This window comes from Macrobrachium rosenbergii, chromosome 40 (assembly GCF_040412425.1).
Source record: "Macrobrachium rosenbergii isolate ZJJX-2024 chromosome 40, ASM4041242v1, whole genome shotgun sequence".
NCBI classification, from domain to species: domain Eukaryota; kingdom Metazoa; phylum Arthropoda; class Malacostraca; order Decapoda; family Palaemonidae; genus Macrobrachium; species Macrobrachium rosenbergii.
Window position 1 is genome coordinate 5,559,866 of NC_089780.1, and position 21,834 is coordinate 5,581,699.

The following is a 21,834-nucleotide window of genomic DNA, read 5'->3' on the forward strand; positions in this document are numbered from 1 at the left end:
CCATGGCGGCCTGTCCTGCTGGCCGCCGCCAACCCCGTTTTTTGAACGGTTGAACGAGCAGGGCGGCAGGCAGTTTCGGGCGTCCTTTCCGAACCACTTGTGATAGCGACAGAAGCCCGGGGACCACCGTCTACTGTGGTTCGGTGGACGTTTGTTGGCGATGGCGTTGACGGGCTGCTCTACGTCCTCTTCAGGCTGGACGGAGCTGACCGGCTGAGTGGCCGGTTTTAGCCGCTGTGAAGCCTTGACGGAGTCTGTGAGGTGTTGTGCCGCCTCTATGAGGTCCTCGACAGGCATGGTGTAGGGGTGAGCGATCTGGTTGCGTACTTCCGGGAGGAGTTGGCGAAGGAAAATTTCCCGTACGAAGCTTATCTCCTGCCGCTTGTTCGTGTCACCCGAAACTGGTGTTGACAGGAGATCTACGACCATGCCCCAAGCGTCTCTTGGATCGAGGTCGTGGCGTGGGTTATTGGCAAGGTCGATAGCACGGGCGGCCCGCTCGGCGATGGGCAGGGAGCAAGCTTCGAGGAGGAACTTTTTTGTAGTGCTGTATGTGAGGGTGAGTGTTTCGGGTACCCGCGAGATGAATTTGTTGTACACGTCCTCCGGAAGGGCGTTGAGCACTGTGTCGGCCTGTAGGATTTCGTCCGTGAGGTCCGCGATTCTGAAGTGGCTCTCCACCCTGCGCAGCCATCTCGATGGGTTGCCCTGCGTAAACGGCGGCAGCTTTAGGGTGAGGGCGGCCCGCGATTGTGTTGCCCGGCCGTCGTGTGTTCGGGGCGCTGGTGTGGAGTTGCGGGAGGGCCTCGATGCGGGGGGGCGGCGGCTGCGATGGGAGGTAGGTAAACCTCGGAGTCCGCGGGGTCCGCGTTTAACTGCATGAAGGAGGATATCCGGCGTCCATGCTCGCTCCTTTGACCCCCTTACTGGAGTAGGATACTCGCGTCAGTACGCACTTTCGTGCGCCGTGTGGTTCCGCTAGTGACGCTGATGGGGTACGCCGACGAGAGTCAGCACGCTCAAACGCTGGTTACAGCGCCGTGTTTAGGCCGCTAAGAGCGTTTTTTGGAGAAACCCTGGAGCCAAGACTGAGTCGCCGTGTGAGTCCGCTAATGGCTCTGGGATACTCCGGGGGTCACCACTGTAAAGGTGTCAAAGAAACGAGCAGGTAAAGGTTACTGCTGGTTTATTACAGATCCAGGCGGCTTATATTGCGGCCGACTGACGCCGGGCCGTGAGAGACAATGGAATTGACTGTGACCTGAGGTCGAAACAATAAACAATAATATACAGTGACCGAGTACGAATTACAATACGAAACATACAGAGACACAATATAGATACAGTCTTGATGCCTGTGAATGAAGAAACATGTGATACACAATGTGTGACATTCGTATAAATACCATAAAGTAAAAATGATAAAAATGCGTGACCTGACACGTTTTAGGCGTGACTAATTTAGCTTGAAGAAAACGGGAAGTCACCAAAGAAAACAAGCTCAGCGGAGACTTAATTAATGGCGCCGCCGAAACACTATCCTGGCGCCGAATTGGTGACTTTACAGGCTTAGGTTTGTGAAAAACTTCAGCCTTTCTACTATTTTCGTGACCTATAAAAGTATCTTTTTATAAACTAAAAAAAGTGTGGACCCATAATCCAGAGCTAGAGTATTCTTGAGAAATAACCTGCCAATTAGTTTTTTCTTTTTGTCTGAACAGCAGCACCAATATTATTATGTGGCGGAATTTAAAAAAAACACAAAAAACAGTACACAACACTCACCCTGATCCTCGGTTGCTGGAAGATGGAGTAAGGCGTCCACGGTCGCCAACACAGCACCCAAAACCACACAAACAAAACAAGGAAACATAAAAAAGAAGATAGAACTATATACACAACAAGAACAGTACACTAACAAGGAAAACCAACAACTCTCAAAAAGCACACAAAAAAACTGTCCAAAACCAAACGACAGACCAGCACTAGCTCTGACTCAAGACTCCCTCCAAAACCGAAAAATCCTCACATATATTCCACAGACAGACAGCGCCGTAAACAAACTAACGACCTCATCCCTCTTCCAACAACCGAAGCACTCACTAACGACAATTACACACTCTCTCTCTCTCTCTCTCTCTCTCTCTCTCTCTCTCTCTCTCTCTCTCTCTCTCTCACAAAACGCTGGGAAATGCTAAATAAAAACAAATTTATTCATCCCTCTACAATATGCAGCAAATGTGCTTCTCTGTTGAACTTCTCAGTTCCAGAGGTCCTGTGAGAGGTGCTGAATAAAGAGCAGGAAGACAATTACTGCTAGTTTATTGATGTTGTTTCAGATTTAGCTGGCCTTGTGCCAGCACGGGCTCTTGCTCTGAGAGCAGCCCGTAATAGTTCATTGATGAAGCGACCCGCTTATAAAGCGGCATATACGTAGACGTCAGTACAGAATTTACAAGTGACCTGAGGTCAAACTATTTCTCTACACAAAACAGGACAGATACATATAGATAACATGATGATTAACAACAGCTGATTGGACACAAAAAATACTCTGACACATATACCATGTACAAGGGCAAATGAACAGGTAATAAATATACAGATCACAATAATGATAATAAGGATGTGTAAGTGCGACCTCGGGTCAGCTCTGAAGGCACCGTAGAAAACGGGAGGTTAACCATAGAGAACCCGTTGAGCGGGGACTTTACAGTCCTTTCTAGTCCAAGGGAAATAGCATTTTAAATAAAACAATTTGCAATAGTTTGTGTTTTTGCATGAACATGTCACATGTGCCCTTGGGAACACCATATCCAAAATGGGACAAATTCTACCATTTTCAAATTATGTAATTCCCACTTTTAACCTTTCCGGTGGGTATATTTTTCCATATTTTCCGTTTTCCTCCAAAACTGGACATCTTGCAAGTAAGAAGTATAGGCTAGAGACTAGAAAAATAGGAAAGTAAATTCTACATAAGTTTGTTTCCATAAAGGTTTTCTCTAAAACGGAAGCTTTTTCCGCAAACAAGCCCGAAATTGAAATGCCGATCTTTTGAAAAACGTAAAAAAATTGACTTTGGTCTCACATTTCCTTCAATATCTCCGAAACTGCTAATTTCATAGTAAAATGTTATAGAATCTGCCTTTTACACTGAAGTTTTTGCTTTAATTTGGTATATTTGTTTTCCTTTACCTGCTAATATTATGCACAAGAAACACAAAAAATGAAATAGACCCAATCTTAAGTCCATGCAAATAGATGAAAATAGTGGGTTCAGTCAAACAAATTGTAATAGCTTCTTCTGTTGCATGAATGTGATATTTAGACCCCTAGGAAAACCATAGTAAAAAAAAAGGACACATTAGACCATCTTGAATTTACACAATTCCACATTCAAAATGGCGGACGCTCTCATTGTTTGAGATGAAATATGTCCTCAAATATCCATTTTAACATAAATTTATTTATAACTAATAGAACCACGATCTCAAGGAATTCATATTTGGCATCAGATTTGACCCTTGACCCCTATATAGTCCTGGGTCAAAGGGCAATCCTTACATTTCCCAAGTCAGGACTCAGACCTCTAATTTTCATTTACACAATTCGCATCAAAATCCACTAATCAAGCACAGAATTATGTACACCAAATCATTCAGAAGTTGATATATAATTAGTCTAGTAATTGCTTATTTACTAATAACATGCAATTAATGTAACAAATTATTTGCTCACTTTAATAAATTCATGAATGTATTACAACTAGAAGTCAATTATTCGTGGACTCAGAGATGTCAAAGATCAGCTGCAGCAGAGCCCAAATGGAAAATTATGGGTTAAGTACATGGAGATGATGATATCCTGCGGTCGCACTGAGAGCTCAAAGAACCAGCAAACCGACATTGCACTTCAGGGCACTACAATGAATGCTGCCGTTTTTTGCTGCTTCTGTACACAATAACTACACAACATCAGCACATCTATTCCTCCCGGACATGGTGGATCTTAAAAAGGAGAATGAGAAACTCTGTGCCCAGCTTACTGAGTCTGGTTTGTTCTTCATTAGAAGATCTGACAGATACTGGCCTGGGCTAGCACCAGATCTTGTTGAGCAAGTTCTCATGAAATCCATAAAGTCATCGGGAGGCTTAACACATGGACGAGGTATGGAATGAGACTCAACGAACAAGATGGTTACAGGCCATGCCAGTCTTTGCTTAGAGATGTGATTGAGATAAGTAGCGTCCAGAAGAAGACTAGCACTTTAAGAAATAGACTTAACTGAATCCAGAAGGATGAGAGATCAGGTAGACGCTTCAGAAATTTTCCAGTACCTAAAACAACACAGAACTTTCACAGAAGATGATTACCTGTACAACATAATTGCAGGATTATCTGCACCACAGTCAGATGCTCACCTTGCCAAAAAAGTTGGGAATAATATAATCAAAATGATGGAAGGATAAATCGCCGCAAACTAGATATTCAGAAGGAAGCACCAAATCAAGACAATGGGTCAAAAAATAGAGTTGAAGTGCAGGTGAATCCTCAAGCACTGTGTCAGCGGTCACTTGTGATAGCCAGCAATGCTGAAGTCAGCTTAAGTGGAATCATGAACCACGAGCTTTCAATACCCACCCCACCATCGCTGTTCACAAGTAATGAACTTCCTCGAAGTGCCAGTAAGCCTCAGCTTGCAGATGCCATGGCAAAATGAACTTCAAGTCAAACTGAGCCCATTCCTGATGCTAAATGTTCTCTTTTTGATGGTGGATCCTTGCTACAGCTCATCAAATGGACCACAGGAGAAACATATGAAGATATTGCATCCAAGTATGGTATTCTTGTCAAGAAAACCACAATCCTATTGTTGTCTTTGATGGGTACAGCAGTAGCGCATCAACAAAATGCGTGACTCATCAGAAGCGTGTTATGGGCGTAACTGTTTCCCCAGATGTTCATCTGGCTCCTTCTCAATCTTTACCTTTGGAAATAAGGAGTCATTTTTAGCAGGTCACAAAAACAAAGAGGGTTTTATTGACTTCCCGTCTGAAACTCTGAAGGAGCAGCGGGTATCTATCTACAAAGCATGCAGAGAGAGAGATGCAGATCTTCTAATAGTGCAGGAGGCAGTTAACACGGCAGTTACAAGGTAACATATGTCATGGCAGAGGATACTGACATATTGGTTCTCCTCTGTCATCACATGAAGCCTAACAGCCAGTCAGCCCCTGTGCATGGTATCACAGAAATCCAATTTGAAGCACCCCATTTAGAACGTTAGAGAAAATAGTTCACAACTCGGTGAAGAATGCTGCAGGCGTTTGCCAGTGACGCATACTGTGTGAATGGGATACCACGTCAAGATTAAATACAGTAGGAAAGGGAGTTGTACTGAAAAAACAGTGTCCTCTTCGAGTGTGCAGTGCCATTCCTGTCTGACAAACCCACTCATGAAGAAATCAAAAAGGCGGGAGAAAGGGCAATCATTCAGGTCTTCAGTTCTAGCGCGGATTGTGCATCCCTTGATGAGCTGAGGAAGGAAAAGTTCCAGGGCAAAGTCATCAAGAGTTTGAGAAGTGTTGATGTCAAAGACCTGCCGCCTACCAGTGATGCAGCTAAATGTCACTCATTTCGTGTTTATGATCAAACGCAAATCTGGCTAGGAAATAGTGATGTTAAACCTGATGATTGGGGTTGGGAAAAAAAACTTGATTCCTTGCACGATGGATAACAGCCCTGCTCCCGATGCCTTACTAAAAGTAATCAGGTGTAAATGCAAAGGCCTTTGTGACACTCAGCACCGTTCATGTAAAAAGCATGGGGTATTATACTGTACAGGTTTTTGTGAGGATTGTCAAGCTGCAGACGAAGACACTGAACATGACTAATTTAGTTCGTGCTTGTACTTTGAGCCAGAACGATTGTAGTTTTTATTTTTTCTGTTACATTTCTATCAGCTCAAGGAGCTGATAAATCAGTTGCTCTGTCATTTTCGGTTATCTCGTATCTGTTGCAACCAGTGCAATCCCTAAGTTCATTTTCAAGATAATCTTTTTCTCTATATATCAAGTGCAGTTGCATTTGATCCAGGTTACTGCAGGTGTTAAGGATCAGATTCCATGCCTGAAATTAATTCATTCTAAATATGTTCCTATTAATATGCAATTAATATATTCAGTTATTAAAAATTTAATTATTAGGAGATTCCAACTCAAACAATATGAACGACCGCCATTTTGAATATGGAATTACGCAAATTCAAGATGGTAGAATTTATAATCTTTTTTTCATTACGGTGTCCATAAAGGTTGTAATAATATATTCGTACAATAGAACAAACTGTTGTAATTTATTCGACAGAACCCACGATTTTCATCTACTTTGCATGGACTTGAAATAGGGTATAATTTCCTTTTAGCGTCTCTTGTGCAAAATATTAGCATGTAAAGGAAAACAAATATGCCAAAATAAAGTAAAATCTTCATTCCAAAAGACAATTCTATAACATTTTACTGTGAAATTAGAGTTTCGGAGGTACTGAATGAAATATGAGACGAAATTCGATTTTTCCACTTTTTTCCAAAAAAAAAAATGTGTATTCCAATTTCGGTATTGTTCGTGAAAAAATGTTCAATTTTAGAGCAAAACCTAATGGAAAGTAACCAGTGTAGAATTTAATTTCCTATTTTTTAGCCGCTATACCTCGTACCCGTAAGACGCACGGTTTTCCTGAAAAAAACAAGAAAATATGAAAAAAATATACCCACTTAAAAGGTTAAAAGTGGGAATTACACCATTTTTAAATGGCAGAATTTGTCCCACTTTGGATATGGTGTTCCTAAGGGTTCTTATAACAAGTTCATACAATAAAACAAACTATTGCAATTTGTTTAAGTAAACCACCTTTTTTTTTCACTTATTTCCCATTGACTATTATTCCTCTCACTGTTGGACTATGGAACAGTTTCCCCACTGAGGATGTTGTGCAACTGGAACTTCTTCTTCAGAAGTTCAAGCGAAGATGCAATGCATTACTTCCCTAATTCTATTCTCCTTCCTTGCATTTGTGTACAGGTTTATCTATTTATTAATTATTTTTTTTTTGTATTTCCCTTTAGCTTCTGCTTCTTCCTAATGAACACATTAATAATATTCTTTGGAAGCTTGAATTTCAAGTCAGTGGCCCCTTCGGTGGGTTTGTTCATAATGATAATAATAATCATACCAATTACTCTACAGTGTGTTTGTAAATGGCAGTATTTTTATTTGTAAAAAAAAAAAACTAATGCACAAACTCTGCGTCAAAATGGTCACCATGAGCAATACAAATAATCAAAAATAAGAAGTGAACTAATGATATAAAATAAAACAAAAACAAAAAATACATGGAAAAGGGACTGAAATATACAATTTCCTCTCTGCAACCTTGTGCTTTGAATAATTGACCCACAATGTGTGTTACATTGTGGACTGTGTCCACCTAATCCTGATCCATGCAAGCACAATCAGCCTCTTGCCCAGAGAATGAGTCCTTGAAATATACATTTTCTTTCTTTCTTTCTTTATCTTTAAATCGTCAGCTGAAAACACTTGAGGACAGAGTCCGCAGACCCCAGAGAATGGGTCCATGAAATATATATTTTCTTTCTTTCTTTGAAATCTTCAGCTGGAAAACCTTAAGGACAGAGTCCACAGACTTCAGAAACCCAAGAGGGGTCAAAAGGGTAATCAGCCTGCAGAGAGAGAGAGAGAGAGAGAGAGAGAGAGAGAGAGAGAGAGAGAGAGAGAGAGAGAGAGAGAGAGAGAGAGAGAGAGTGCTATAAGGGTCCTGATTATCTACACTGAGTCTCCAAATAACAGAAATAAAAAGGAAAGAAAAAATTGCTCAGCCTTGCCATAGCCTACAACCCCGGTTTGAACATAATCAAGATCACAGCTGATAAGAATTTCACTGACAAGATTAACATCATTTTTAACGTTATTGAAACTGTTCTTATTCCCAATAATAGCTCACATAACAATGATAGCAAAGATACTGGCGTTTATGTAATACCATGTGGTGACTGTGAGCTGAAGCACCACGGAGAAAGCGGAAGGGGATTGTCCATTAAAACCAGTGAGCACAGAAGAGCCTATAGTTTGCATGCTGAAAATAAAGCCTTTGTCAATCACAGCAGGAAACATGACCATTACATAAACTGGAGTAATTTTTAGCAGCAAATTGGCATATAGAATTTAGGCCAAAGGCCAAGCGCTGGGGCATTTGGGGCCATTCAGCGCTGAAACGGAAATGAACAGTAAGAAGGTTTGGCAGGTGTAACAGGAGGAAAACCTCTAGTGATTGCACTATGAATCAGGTGTTAGAAGAGAGTTGAGGAGAGCCAGATGGAAGAAAGAATATGAACGGGGATACAGTGATAGGAATGAAAAAGTAATGCCTACAGTGCACCACGAGAGGTGCATTGACGGCACTACCCTCCTACGGGGATTTTTAAGAACAAAGACGCAGACATTAGGAGACTGGTCGAGGGAGCTGTTATTAACAGCGGTCATTGTATGGAGGGTAACGAGCCTTTCATGCAAGAGGATAAACTGGCGAATGACCCGACATGTAAACAGTGTAATATCATGTGTTTTAAGACAAGTATTTTCAATTCAGCTGACAGTCACTTAGCCATAGCTACTTTTGCCTCTCCTTCTTTCGTTCAGGTAACTCGGTTGTTCCCAGCAACGCAAGTTGCAGGCGCCCAAGCTGCTCTGAAGAGCGACCATCGGAGTGACCCATGGGATCAGGACCCACTTATCAGTAGCTCCCGCATGGGATGAACCAGGATTAATAGAGCACAGGGTTAGTCCGTCCCAATATTACCGCGCTTCTTTGAGACGTAGCTGGATGCTTGGAAGCTGACCATAGAAGAAAACCAAAGAAATATAACCAATGCTTGTCCACATACATCCCCTCTCTCTCTCTCTCTCTCTCTCTTTCACGACCTCAGATGAGAGGGGTCCCTGTTAATCTCCAGGTCCTGCTGAGCTAAAAGATATGAATAATCCTCTATATGTCTTTATATTGCTACCTACCCGTGTTAATCAGGGCCAGGTGTCTCTCCCAGGTAAAAATATGGGTTAAGAGAGCTTCCTTGTTCGTCACTCTGCCAAGGTCAAGTGCTGACTGGTGACTTTTCTTTATCTTAACCTCGACCAAAAGCTGCCAGACGATGACATGAGAGAAATCATCCTTATTTTGGTCTGTATTAATCCTATTTTGATGGTAGTCTACCAGTAACATTGTTTATCAGTGTCAGTTATTCTGTTAAAAATTGCAGGCTCATATGTCAAAACTCTTAAGTGTATTTTTCTATTGATAGCAGAGGGTAAGAGCTTCAAGTCATTACCATCGATCTTTTTATCGTTTTAAACATATCTCAGACAGACATTATGTCAACTGCCATGAAAATGCTCAGAATACCTCAGACATTCAAAAAGTGAAAATTAACTTTTCCTATATATATATATTTACTATAATGCTAATTGTCCTTTGTTAACAACCTGTAAATCATGGGCCAAGGCTCACTTGACGTGGTCGATCCGGGTGATTCATCATTAATCCCTGTCAGTCCGACCTGTCCTAGTGGGTCCTGGCGTTGCCCGAACGACGAAATTTTCTTCTACTAACAACACGTTTTATGGGTTCCGAAAGAAAAATGATTCAAGTAAAGGGACAGAGTGGGCAATATTACATGGACGGAAGAACCTGAATTATTATTATCATTATTAAACTAAGCGGGCAGGAGACAATATCTTTGGACGGTAGAACCTAAATCATTATTATTATTGTTAGGAAAACATATCTAATCACTGACACAACTCGCTCGCTTCCTGAAGCGTCTTCTGACTCACTCGAACGTCTGAAGGTTAAGCAGATAATTAAATGAACATCCGGGATTTATCCTGATTACAGGACCGTTTTTTCACACGGCTCTTGGCCGTTGACTCTTTCTTCAGACGACATCATTCTGATAGGCCATCTTTGATAAGAATGAAAGGAAAGTCATGCATGTCATGCATAATGAGAATGAGTGTGTGTGTGTATATATATATATATATATATATATATATATATATATATATATATATATATATATATATATATATATATATATATATATATATATATATATATATATATATATATATATATATATATATATATTTACACACACACACACACACACACACACACACACATATATATATATATATATATATATATATATATATATATATATATATATATATATATATTATTACGTGGGTCAGTCAGTTATTTACGTTGACAATCTATTAACTGGAGTTGTATCACCTTGCTCTACCTAAGACCCACGTAACTCTGCCAGTTAAGGTCAAATAAAGCTCTAAAGGACAGATGATCAAGTGGAAAAGGTCATCAGCTGAAAACTAACATTACAAAATATAAGTTTATTACACAACTACGTGGATTAATCAAGTAAACTTCCTGAAACAAAACTAGTTTCAACAGAAGTAAAATAAAAGAAAATGGATTATTTACAGGAGCTCAAAATATCAGGACAGACACCTCAATGCTAAATGACATGATAGCAACAGATTTAATAAGCCTGTTCAATTGCTTTTATAAAGCCAATGAATTCAGTGAACGTTGAGCTGTGGCTTCTTAGCACTGACGATGCAGATTCTTCTTCAAGCAAGAGGGAATTCCCAGGGTCAATGTACTATATACTGTATATGTGCATGTCTGGAAAATAAGTATCCAGATAACAATCTTGCATTAAAGAAGCTCTCACTAGTATTACGATCTCGCCTCTCGAGATCTACAGGTTCTTTAAAATAAACAAGCAATTGGGCTGTAATGACTGACGAGAGGTGACAAACAAAGGAGGGAGGAGCAGAACAAAACGAAAAAGTTACCTTAAAATTAATTTATTTACAGTAAGCTATGTACATATTTACAGTCGAGTCAGGTTTAATTTAAAATTAGCATTACTAACAAAATTAATTACTTAACAGCAGCAAAATACAATACAAGTAATTTAAACTTCAAGTTAATAAATCAATAACACTTGAGCAGCAAAACATCAGCAAAATACACAGGTAGCATAATAAACCTCAAATAGATCAAATAACACAAGTAGCATAATATGAAATAGAAAAGCAATATTATAAATACGTAAACAGCATGCTACTAGTTACATTACAGCCAGAGTTACATAAACAACCTCAGACGAACTCAATAGAGCCGTCGAAACAGCCCCAAGCTGCTTGACAGGAACACTGCAGGACAACTCCGACAGAGTCGACACGACAACCATCTCGTCCTCAAGCACAGTGCTGGCGTCCTCCTCCAGTACCGACGACCACGACAGAGCCGACACAGCAACCATCTCGTCCTCCAAGAAACGTACTGACGTCCTCCTCGATCACGACGACCATGACAGAGCCGACACGGCAACCATCTCGTCCTCCAAGAAACGTACTAACGTCCTCCTCGATCACGACGACCATGACAGAGCCGACACGGCAACCATCTCGTCTTCAAGAAACTCTCCGCTGCTCTGCTCTGCTCTGCTGCCAGGACCTGACTCGCAGGTACGGATACCTGCTGCTGCTACTCCAGCTGGCTTGCTGCTACCCTCAACCTGACTCGTTGCTGCTACGAACCTGACTGACGAAGTCTGACGCCATCCATCAGACGTCAACTCGCCAGTAATTAAAAACAAACAAAAACAAAGGAGGCAACAATCCACTAAGGGAACAATCGACAAACGATTGTTCCTAACACCTCCCCACCTAACAGAAAAAAAAATATTTTCAATAAAAAATTTTTTTTTACAGACAAAATACTCTCCCCCGATGCTGCCACACCCTCGCCAGCCAAAACAGAACCAACCCTGGCCTAAGGTCGCCAATATTACGATCTCGCCTCTCGAGATCTACAGGTTCTTTAAAATAAACAAGCAATTGGGCTGTAATGACTGACGAGAGGTGACAAACAAAGGAGGGAGGAGCAGAACAAAACGAAAAAGTTACCTTAAAATTAATTTATTTACAGTAAGCTATGTACATATTTACAGTCGAGTCAGGTTTAATTTAAAATTAGCATTACTAACAAAATTAATTACTTAACAGCAGCAAAATACAATACAAGTAATTTAAACTTCAAGTTAATAAATCAATAACACTTGAGCAGCAAAACATCAGCAAAATACACAGGTAGCATAATAAACCTCAAATAGATCAAATAACACAAGTAGCATAATATGAAATAGAAAAGCAATATTATAAATACGTAAACAGCATGCTACTAGTTACATTACAGCCAGAGTTACATAAACAACCTCAGACGAACTCAATAGAGCCGTCGAAACAGCCCCAAGCTGCTTGACAGGAACACTGCAGGACAACTCCGACAGAGTCGACACGACAACCATCTCGTCCTCAAGCACAGTGCTGGCGTCCTCCTCCAGTACCGACGACCACGACAGAGCCGACACAGCAACCATCTCGTCCTCCAAGAAACGTACTGACGTCCTCCTCGATCACGACGACCATGACAGAGCCGACACGGCAACCATCTCGTCCTCCAAGAAACGTACTAACGTCCTCCTCGATCACGACGACCATGACAGAGCCGACACGGCAACCATCTCGTCTTCAAGAAACTCTCCGCTGCTCTGCTCTGCTCTGCTGCCAGGACCTGACTCGCAGGTACGGATACCTGCTGCTGCTACTCCAGCTGGCTTGCTGCTACCCTCAACCTGACTCGTTGCTGCTACGAACCTGACTGACGAAGTCTGACGCCATCCATCAGACGTCAACTCGCCAGTAATTAAAAACAAACAAAAACAAAGGAGGCAACAATCCACTAAGGGAACAATCGACAAACGATTGTTCCTAACACTAGTAATTAACTAATCACAAGGGATGAATCTTATATCTGGAATGGTACTTTCAACACCATGGGGGTTCAGTTATTTTATTTCACTAGGCAACAATGAATGCAATTATCATTTGACCTCATAAAAGGAATATGCTTTACTAGGGGTTCTTAGGGACTTTTTAAGAGATGAAGATTTGAACAAGAAATATGAGAAATTCAGTTGAAGAGGAAGAAAACTGGGAGTAATTGTCACAACCTGACTTACCGCTAGGTTAAATAATGCAATGATCAGTTGCATTAAACTTCCTTGGTCCGCTAGGAATAGCAATTATCCCATATGAAGGAGACAAAGGGGGAGAAACAAAGAGTGCTCAGAGGAAGCACTGAGCACGTCCATTTGTTGTTAGCTGAGCTGAGAGTCACCAGCTGTCGGGTCGACTTGGGTGACTTGATTCGCTTCGTCTTCGAGACTCCTCCCATAAACATACTTCGGACAACAGTCGCAGGTATCTTGTGGAAAATGACAAAGACTCAATAGTACATAGGTCAAGGAAAAGCGGGTTTTAAGGACAGTATATCCAAGGTCTGGCCTAGCAAAACTGTACCCCCTCTATGAAGTTTATGAGTTTAAAATTCCCACCATTCAGTCGGTTGGCGAGTTTAGTTTGAAAACAACTCCTGCTTCTTCCCGCTGTCCTCTGTCTCATGCAAGAAATTTATGTTGCATTTCTAGCTTTAAGAGAAAATTAAATTACCATTCTACTAAGAGGCAAGGAAGAGGGTCGAACAGCCATATATATATATATATATATATATATATATATATATATATATATATATATATATATATATATATATATATATATATATATATATATATATATATATATATATATTACTAAAAGGACCTCATTCAAAGTGGATGGTATCTAATGGAGTTTTTATTCAAAAAGTTACAAGCTTTCTTGGACAAACAGTTCACATTATCAAGTATCAAGTATCCTTTTAGTAATTCTACTAATGCACAGAACAATTGTGTATGTGATAAAGTTAATATATATATATATATATATATATATATATATATATATATATATATATATAATCAGAAAGCTACAAACGTCCTTTAATATCCAATTCGCTCTACCTCGGAAATAATATATTTTCATATATGTTACCGAAGGGGAATTTTTTAGTTGATAATAAGTCCACCGTCCCGTGGGGTCGAACCAGCGACGGACGAGGAATCAGGACTACAGTGACGCACTAACGCAGTCGGCCACAAGAGAGGTGTAAGTGAATAACATCTCCCATCAACTCACCCGTCGAACTCAGGTGTTTTGCGTTTGGAGACGATATCCACCCACCTCTGCCATATATATATATATATATTATATATATTTATATATATATATATATATATATATATATATATATATATATATATATATATATATATATATATATTGTCACGAAGCATACCAAGTACAACTTATTACGGAATTAAAAAAATTACCTCACTTCAGCCAGATACCTGAACTCTCATAACAATATAAATTACGACTGAGTACTCTAAAGGTAACAGTGATCCCTTTTAAAGCTCATTAATCATGTGAAAAATCAAACTAAATTTATCTAAACAAGTGTGAGGTATCAAAAATTAAACAAGAAATATCCTGGAGTGAAAGAGCATCACTCCATCAAACAACTTTAACTGTTTCCCTGGTCTTAATTCACTTCAGCAAAACTAAAGGAACGAAACATGTTCATCACTTTGCCTTATGCACAAAATTAATCCTATTCACAGGAGGTCAATAAATGAAACACTGTTTTTTAAAAACATTAAATACAAAGAAATTATTTTTAAGTTCAAAATTTATAATTAGAAATCACAATCTGAAAAATTGAGTATTACTTGAAAACAACACCAAATTTAATTAACTCTTGAGTTAAATTATTAAACAAAGCTAAACACAAAAATTTTAATTTATCCAGAATTAAATTAACCAAGCAAAATTTAAACTATCAGGAATTACTCAAGATTTGAAAAGAAAATCTTAGTAAATGAAAATTAAATCAAGTATGCAATGTTAAATTATCAAAAATATATTTAAAATGCTAAGCAAATAAATGTTAAATCACCAATATATAAAATGTGAAAAATCAAGAGATTGCAAACACAATAACATACAAAAATACAGAAGATTTATCAATAATAATTTCACTAAGGCTAAATATCCGTAATATACCTTATTATACCAAGGTAATCATACATCAAATTGACTTTACCTTACACAAACTTGTGAAAACCTTTGCAAAATCACTTGGAATGCTTTAGATTCATAAAATACACTTTTTTTGTCAGGTGCCATTACCAAATACACTTTTCCTATGTCCCAGATTTCAATAGCTAAGATTAACACCAGTGACCACACTAACACTTTACGTTAACAATTACTCTCTTTTGAAGAGAGAGAGAGAGAGAGAGAACCAACTCTAACAATCTCTGAAATCAGAATGAACAAGCTTCAGGATTCCAGTGGGAAACGAAACCAAGCAGGTGACATCAGAACAATACGTGATCAGAGCAAAGCAACCCTACAAAACATGATGTAATCGACAGAGGTACGTGCATTTACTCTCAAAAAGGTGTATGTGACTTGAACTGAAAAACTGTACGGGACGAAGCTCTTAACGAAACCTCAACACAATCAAAATAGGCGGCGGCTGGCAGCCACAAACGGCACGCTCTCAAAATAAGATGAAGTTGGTTTCCAGAACAGTACATGACACATTGTGAAATCATTCGTCTTTTCTCGTATGAGACAAATCTTTTACATAAATCTTAACACAACTTGATTGCTATTTCCGCGCTTGTTATCTAGTTACTCTTGCGACAATAACTGAACCAAAACACGACATACCAAATCACGAGTGCAGAACACTTGTTGCTAAGGGAAAAAAATGCGATCACCTACTACGTTAGTACTAAAACGTATTACTAATTTTAAATCACTCTGCTAAGTTACCAAAAACGCTCACTGTCTTGAGATCTGACATTACAACATATATGATGCTTCAACAATTATTATTATTATTACACATAACACATGATAGATAGAAGAGTATATCAAAATTATAGGATGATGTACACATTACAAGGCAACATCATGAATATATATATATATATATATATATATATATATATATATATATATACATACGAGTATATATATATATATATATATATATATATATATATATATATATATATATATATCACTAATTCCACGTCGGAAGGTGATTGAAAGCCGGGACTTTGAACAAGTACTTTCGTAGTTTATTCTACATTTTCAAGTCCACACTTGAAAACGTAAATACGCTATGAAAGTACTTGTTCAAAGTCCCGGTTTTCACTCACCTTCTGACGTGGACTCAGGGATATTGTCAAGCACACGTTCCTTCGTGCTGTACTGATATATATATATATATATATATATATATATATATATATATATATATATATATATATATATATATATATATATATATATATATATATATATATATATATATATATATATATATATATATATACTGTATATATACGAGTATATATATATATATATATATATATATATATATATATATATATATATACACATAGAGAGAGAGAGAGAGAGAGAGAGAGAGAGAGATTATAAAAATAAATCCCTTCCTAACATCAAGATATTCAACGATTCGTAATGACACAATCAGTAATGAAGATTAGATAAGGTCATTACTCAATTTTTTTTTTTAGATATACATGTGCACACACACTTGGCACGTGCGCACGCTCACACATATAAATATATATATATATATATATATATATATATATATATATATATATATATATATATATATATATATGATTTATATAAACATATATATACATATATATATACAGTATATATATATATATATATATATATATATATATATTTTTTTTTTTTTCTAAATATATGTATAAATACATATATATTATATATGTGTATATATATTATATATAAACATATATATATATATACAGTATATATGTACATATATATATATATATATATATATATATATATATATATATATATATATATTAAATATATGTATAAATACATATATATTATATATGTGTATATATATTATATATATACACACATATATATATGTATACATATATGTATATATATATATATATATATATATATATATATATATATATATATATATATATAATTATATACATATACTGTACAACTCTCTCTCAATATTTGAATATAATTATACTTTAAACCAAATAATTTCAACATACCCTTTACATATGAAATGCAGTAATTCAGAAAACAATACAAATCACATTCTGTTTACTTTTCCCTAATTTCATTTTTCACAATTTGGATTTGGTATTGAATAATAATAATAATAATAATAATAATAATAATAATAATAATAATAATAATAATAATATTCTTTATTTCGACTCAGGGCCATATAAATGGCATATACAAATGCCATACACACACTCTAGATGCATAAGGTAACATGATAAAAATAATTATCGGCATTATCCACACAGTTGCTGAAGAAATTGAAAAATATATAATTCAAATAACGGTAATGACAGTAATTATATGGAGAATAATAGAAAAAAAAGTGATAACAAATAAAAAATACAGATTGCAGACGATTAATTTCCAGTTGGGGACCTTAGGTGGTTACAGAAGTCAGGTCCAGAAGGCTAAATACGAATATTGAAAATTGCAAAATTCTGCAATGATATTAATCACAGTAATAATAAAAAGTAAAAATACCAGAGATAACAAGAAACGTAGAAAGATAATAATAATAATAATAATAATAATAATAATAATAATAATAATAATAATAATAATAATAATAATAATAATTACAGATTCTGGAGATGACACTTACAAACTGTAAAAATAGAGAACAAGTCATTTAAAGAACAGACGCCTCATTAACCCATCTTTCCCACAATTTAGATCTTCTTCTTGCCTCACTGCTTAGGATGCTTTGTACGAGCGAATTGCTGCTGTTTCTCAGTCGGGTGATCAGACTGGACATTGTTCTCCTCACAATGATTTTCGAATTATCCAGGAGGTTTTCTATGAACATCTGCGTGGCTGAGTGATAGCGACGAGTGTTTGTGAGGCGTCTCAGAATGTCACTGTGAACAACAGTGATACGTCTCATGGTCTCTCTGGTATATTTCGTTTAAAGGGAACACCCAAAAATTCTGTAGCAGTACGGGCGGAAGAGCAGCAGTTTCGTGTCTCTGTGACAGAAGGCAAACCTCCTTGCAATCATGTTGCCAGTTGCACATAGTTTACAAAGCCTCTGTTCTATGTCTGCCGTGTCTTTTAATAGTAATTCAGAAGATGAACCCTATTCATATGGAAAAAGCCCACCACAGAGGCCATTGACTTGAATTTCAAGCTTCCAAAGAATATTAAGGTGTTCATTAGGGAGAAATAAGAGGAAGTAAAGGGAAATACAGAAAGAAGAGATCTCAATAAAAAGAAAAATTAATTAATAAATTAATAAACAGATAAAAATGTATTAAAATGCAAGAAGAATAGTATTAGGGCAGTAATGCTTTGCATCTTTGCTTGAACTTCTGAAGAAGTCCCAATTGCACGACATTTTCTGGGAGGCTGTCCCACAGTCCAACGGTGTGAGCAATAATAATAATAATAATAATAATAATAATAATAATAATAATAATAATAATAGCCCAGTCATAATTTGTTAATGATCTAAAGAAGTGATAATAGGAGGGAATTACACTCCTGCGGAGTAATGACCTCCACCAAGAGGTAAATCTTCCCTTCTTGACTTCCCTGTCGATAAGATTACTTAAAATGCTCTCTCTCTCTCTCTCTCTCTCTCTCTCTCTCTCTCTCTCTCTCTCTCTAATCGACTGATATCAACGCGAGGTTCAACTGACCCACAAATGCGTGCAATCTTCCCAGCTGAAAAATATCGATCATTAGATAACGGTCTCTTACGCAATGGTCAAAGACCGCCATTGATTACTTGCGTCAGATGGTGAAATTGTGCTCTCAGGGATTTTGGTCTTTTCTTTTCAAGGTAGCCTGAGGAGGAGGAGGAGGAGGAGGAGGAGGAGGAGGAGGAGGAGGAGGAGGAGGAGGAGAAGGTCACGTCTATATAAGCGATCTCTTTCTTTCTCTTCGTCTGTGTGGGAGTGATCTAGGCGACAAGACGGCATTTCTCTCATAAGGTGAGGTTTCCCATTAAGCCGCTGGATGTATCGTGGAATGCTTCTGCATATCTTCTGGACAAATTTCGCTTCTGCGTACACACACACATGATATATATATATATATATATATATATATATATATATATATATATATATATATATATATATATATATGTGTGTGTGTGTGTGTGTGTGTGTGTGTGTGTGTGTGTATTGTGTGTATGTGCATGTTTGTCTTTCTACCTCTGTGCCTAAGGAATGGGAGTTTTTAAATTAAAATAGGAAGTAATGCTGAGAAGGGAGTGTAATAAAATCCCATCAATTCACAAATATTTGATTTGCTCTATGTATATGAAGCAATAATGGAAGGGCGATTAATGCTTTTAAAACTCCAACTATATTTGAGAGTTTTGAAGTTTGAATTCCAAACTACATTCCAATGAGTTCATTCCAGAGTCTACAAAACTTGAACTTCAGAAGTTCAAGCGAATAGGCAATGCATTGCTGCCCTAATGCTGTTCTTGCATTTTTATATATTTTTATCTGTTTGTTAAGTTATTAATATTTTTTTCTAATTAATAAGTGAAATCTTTCTGTATTTCCCTTTACCTTCTCTTACTTCCTAATGGACACCATAATATTCTTTGGAAGCTTGAATTTCAAGTCAATGGCCCCTGTGGTGGGCTTGTTCCAGATGAATAGGGTTCGTCTTCTGAATAATAATAATAATAATAATAATAATAATAATAATAATAATAATAATAATAACTGTGATCTTCACACCTCTACTATTTTAACGATAGTCTCCATGACATTACCATTTTCTTTCTGATTCACCTAAAATTGATCTTCTCTTGCAGCGAGCTTCAGCACGGACTGATACAAGCAGCAATGGTCTTGGGGAAATCAACTGCTCTTCTTCTTCTTCTTACATCCCTGGTTATGATCAGCGGCTACGTCATAGAGGACCACGCGTACAGTCCCTACAACCATGGAGAACCCTTCTTCCAGAATGTCCATCCCAGGAGGTTTCCAGAACCTCGGAAGGATGTTGCCGATGGCCCCCTGCATCCTGCCCAGTCCCTAAACGAGCATTCTGGGATTCACGACGGAGTTCGTGGGGGCGGAAGTGGAACCGAAGCTGACGACGGAACGCCGAAATCAGAAGGGTCGAAATTCTTGTTTCCTGACGGGAGACTGCTGGCAGCGGCAGCCGCTTCTTCTTCTGGTAGCGTCCTTGAAGATCACTGGGCCAAAATGCAGACCAAGGTCAGTATATATATAGTTAGAACTGTGATATTAAACCACGCAATAGGCATTATTGCTCCGTTCATCGTGTCAGTGCTGTATCGAAGGTGAAATTCGTGCGTTTTGAAACTTCCGAATCTTAAAACTTCTAACTTCCAAATCAGCCGTTTGCGTATCTGCGCAAAAGGCTTGCGCGCAGAGCATCTTTTGTTTTGTTTGTTTTGCGAAGATTTAATATTGGTTTCTGTGAAACATTTCACAGTTGTTTTGTGTCATGACTTAACGACTGAAATCATCTGCGGAATTTTCAGTGAAAGGAACCTATAGATTTCTGTCAAAACAGTTTTCCCTCTGCACAGATTGCAATGAATCGCGCCTGAAACAAATTTCTCCAGACGAAATGAAAGAAAATTCTATTTCCTTGACAGCTCGGAACGCAAGACGCAGAAGCACCTCCCATCATTGCTCTGTGGGATTTGCTTCTGCTTGTGATGAGCTGATCTGTATCTACCCTCGACGAACAGAACTTTGGTGCAGAACGAGCAGTGTGTCGCCGATGTGGAAACCATTTACAAACCCGGCACTGGCGAACAGTGGTCGACAGCTTTGAGAAGTGAGTATCGTTGCAAAAACGAGACAAAAGTCATTGCCTTTTTCTCTCTTCCCTTAAATCTTCAGCTGGAAAAAATACCCTTATGGACAGAATCAACAGAATATTAACTCTTCTTTACAACTGTGGGTTCATGAGACATTACTACTTCAAGGAGACTATTTTCTTATGTAAATTTACTTTCCTCAGAGTTTTTTCTTGTTCATACTGACAACTTCATCTAAGGTGAAAAACAGGGAAAAGGGTAATGAGCAGACGAGAATAATCTACATAGGCCTAGCACACCACATAAGTGAAAGAGGGATCAAGTATCTGTTTCTTAATAAGCTCGTAGCACGAACAGTTATCTGCACTGAACTCCAGGCCCTGTAGGGAGGTAATGCCGTCAGTGCACCTTACGTGGTGCACTGTAGGCATTACTTAAAGGTCTTTGCAGCGTCCCTTCGGCCCCTAGCTGCAATCGTTCTCCTTTCTTATACTGCACCTCCGTTCATATTCTCTTTCTTCCATCCTACTTTCCACCTTCTCCAAAAAGTGTTTCCTAGTGCAACTGCGAGGTTTTCCTTCTCTTACACCTTTCAAACCTTCTTACTGACTCTCAGTGTCCCTTGCAGCGCCGAATGATCTCATAGGTCCCAGAGCTTGGCCTTTGGCCCAAAATCTATATTCTGTTCTGAACTCCAGGCTTCATGAACATAAAATCTTCAACAAGGAAATATCGAGTAATGACTACACATTGCTGTTATTGAGCCAGAAAGGTTGTTAACA

The 21,834-nt window shown here is 38.0% G+C and overlaps 1 protein-coding gene across 1 annotated transcript in view; it reads left to right on the forward strand.

Moving 5' to 3' along the window:
- The first annotated feature begins 19,128 nt into the window (after window positions 1-19,128).
- Window positions 19,129-21,834, forward strand: part of LOC136826055 (nose resistant to fluoxetine protein 6-like) — a 24,909-nt gene continuing 22,203 nt past the window's right edge. Inside the window, exons 1-3 of the mRNA XM_067082950.1 lie at window positions 19,129-19,226; window positions 20,069-20,477; window positions 20,885-21,069. Of these exons, the coding sequence (XP_066939051.1) occupies window position 21,069 (1 nt within the window). The 5' untranslated portion in view covers window positions 19,129-19,226; window positions 20,069-20,477; window positions 20,885-21,068. The remainder of the gene's footprint in view (window positions 19,227-20,068; window positions 20,478-20,884; window positions 21,070-21,834) is intronic.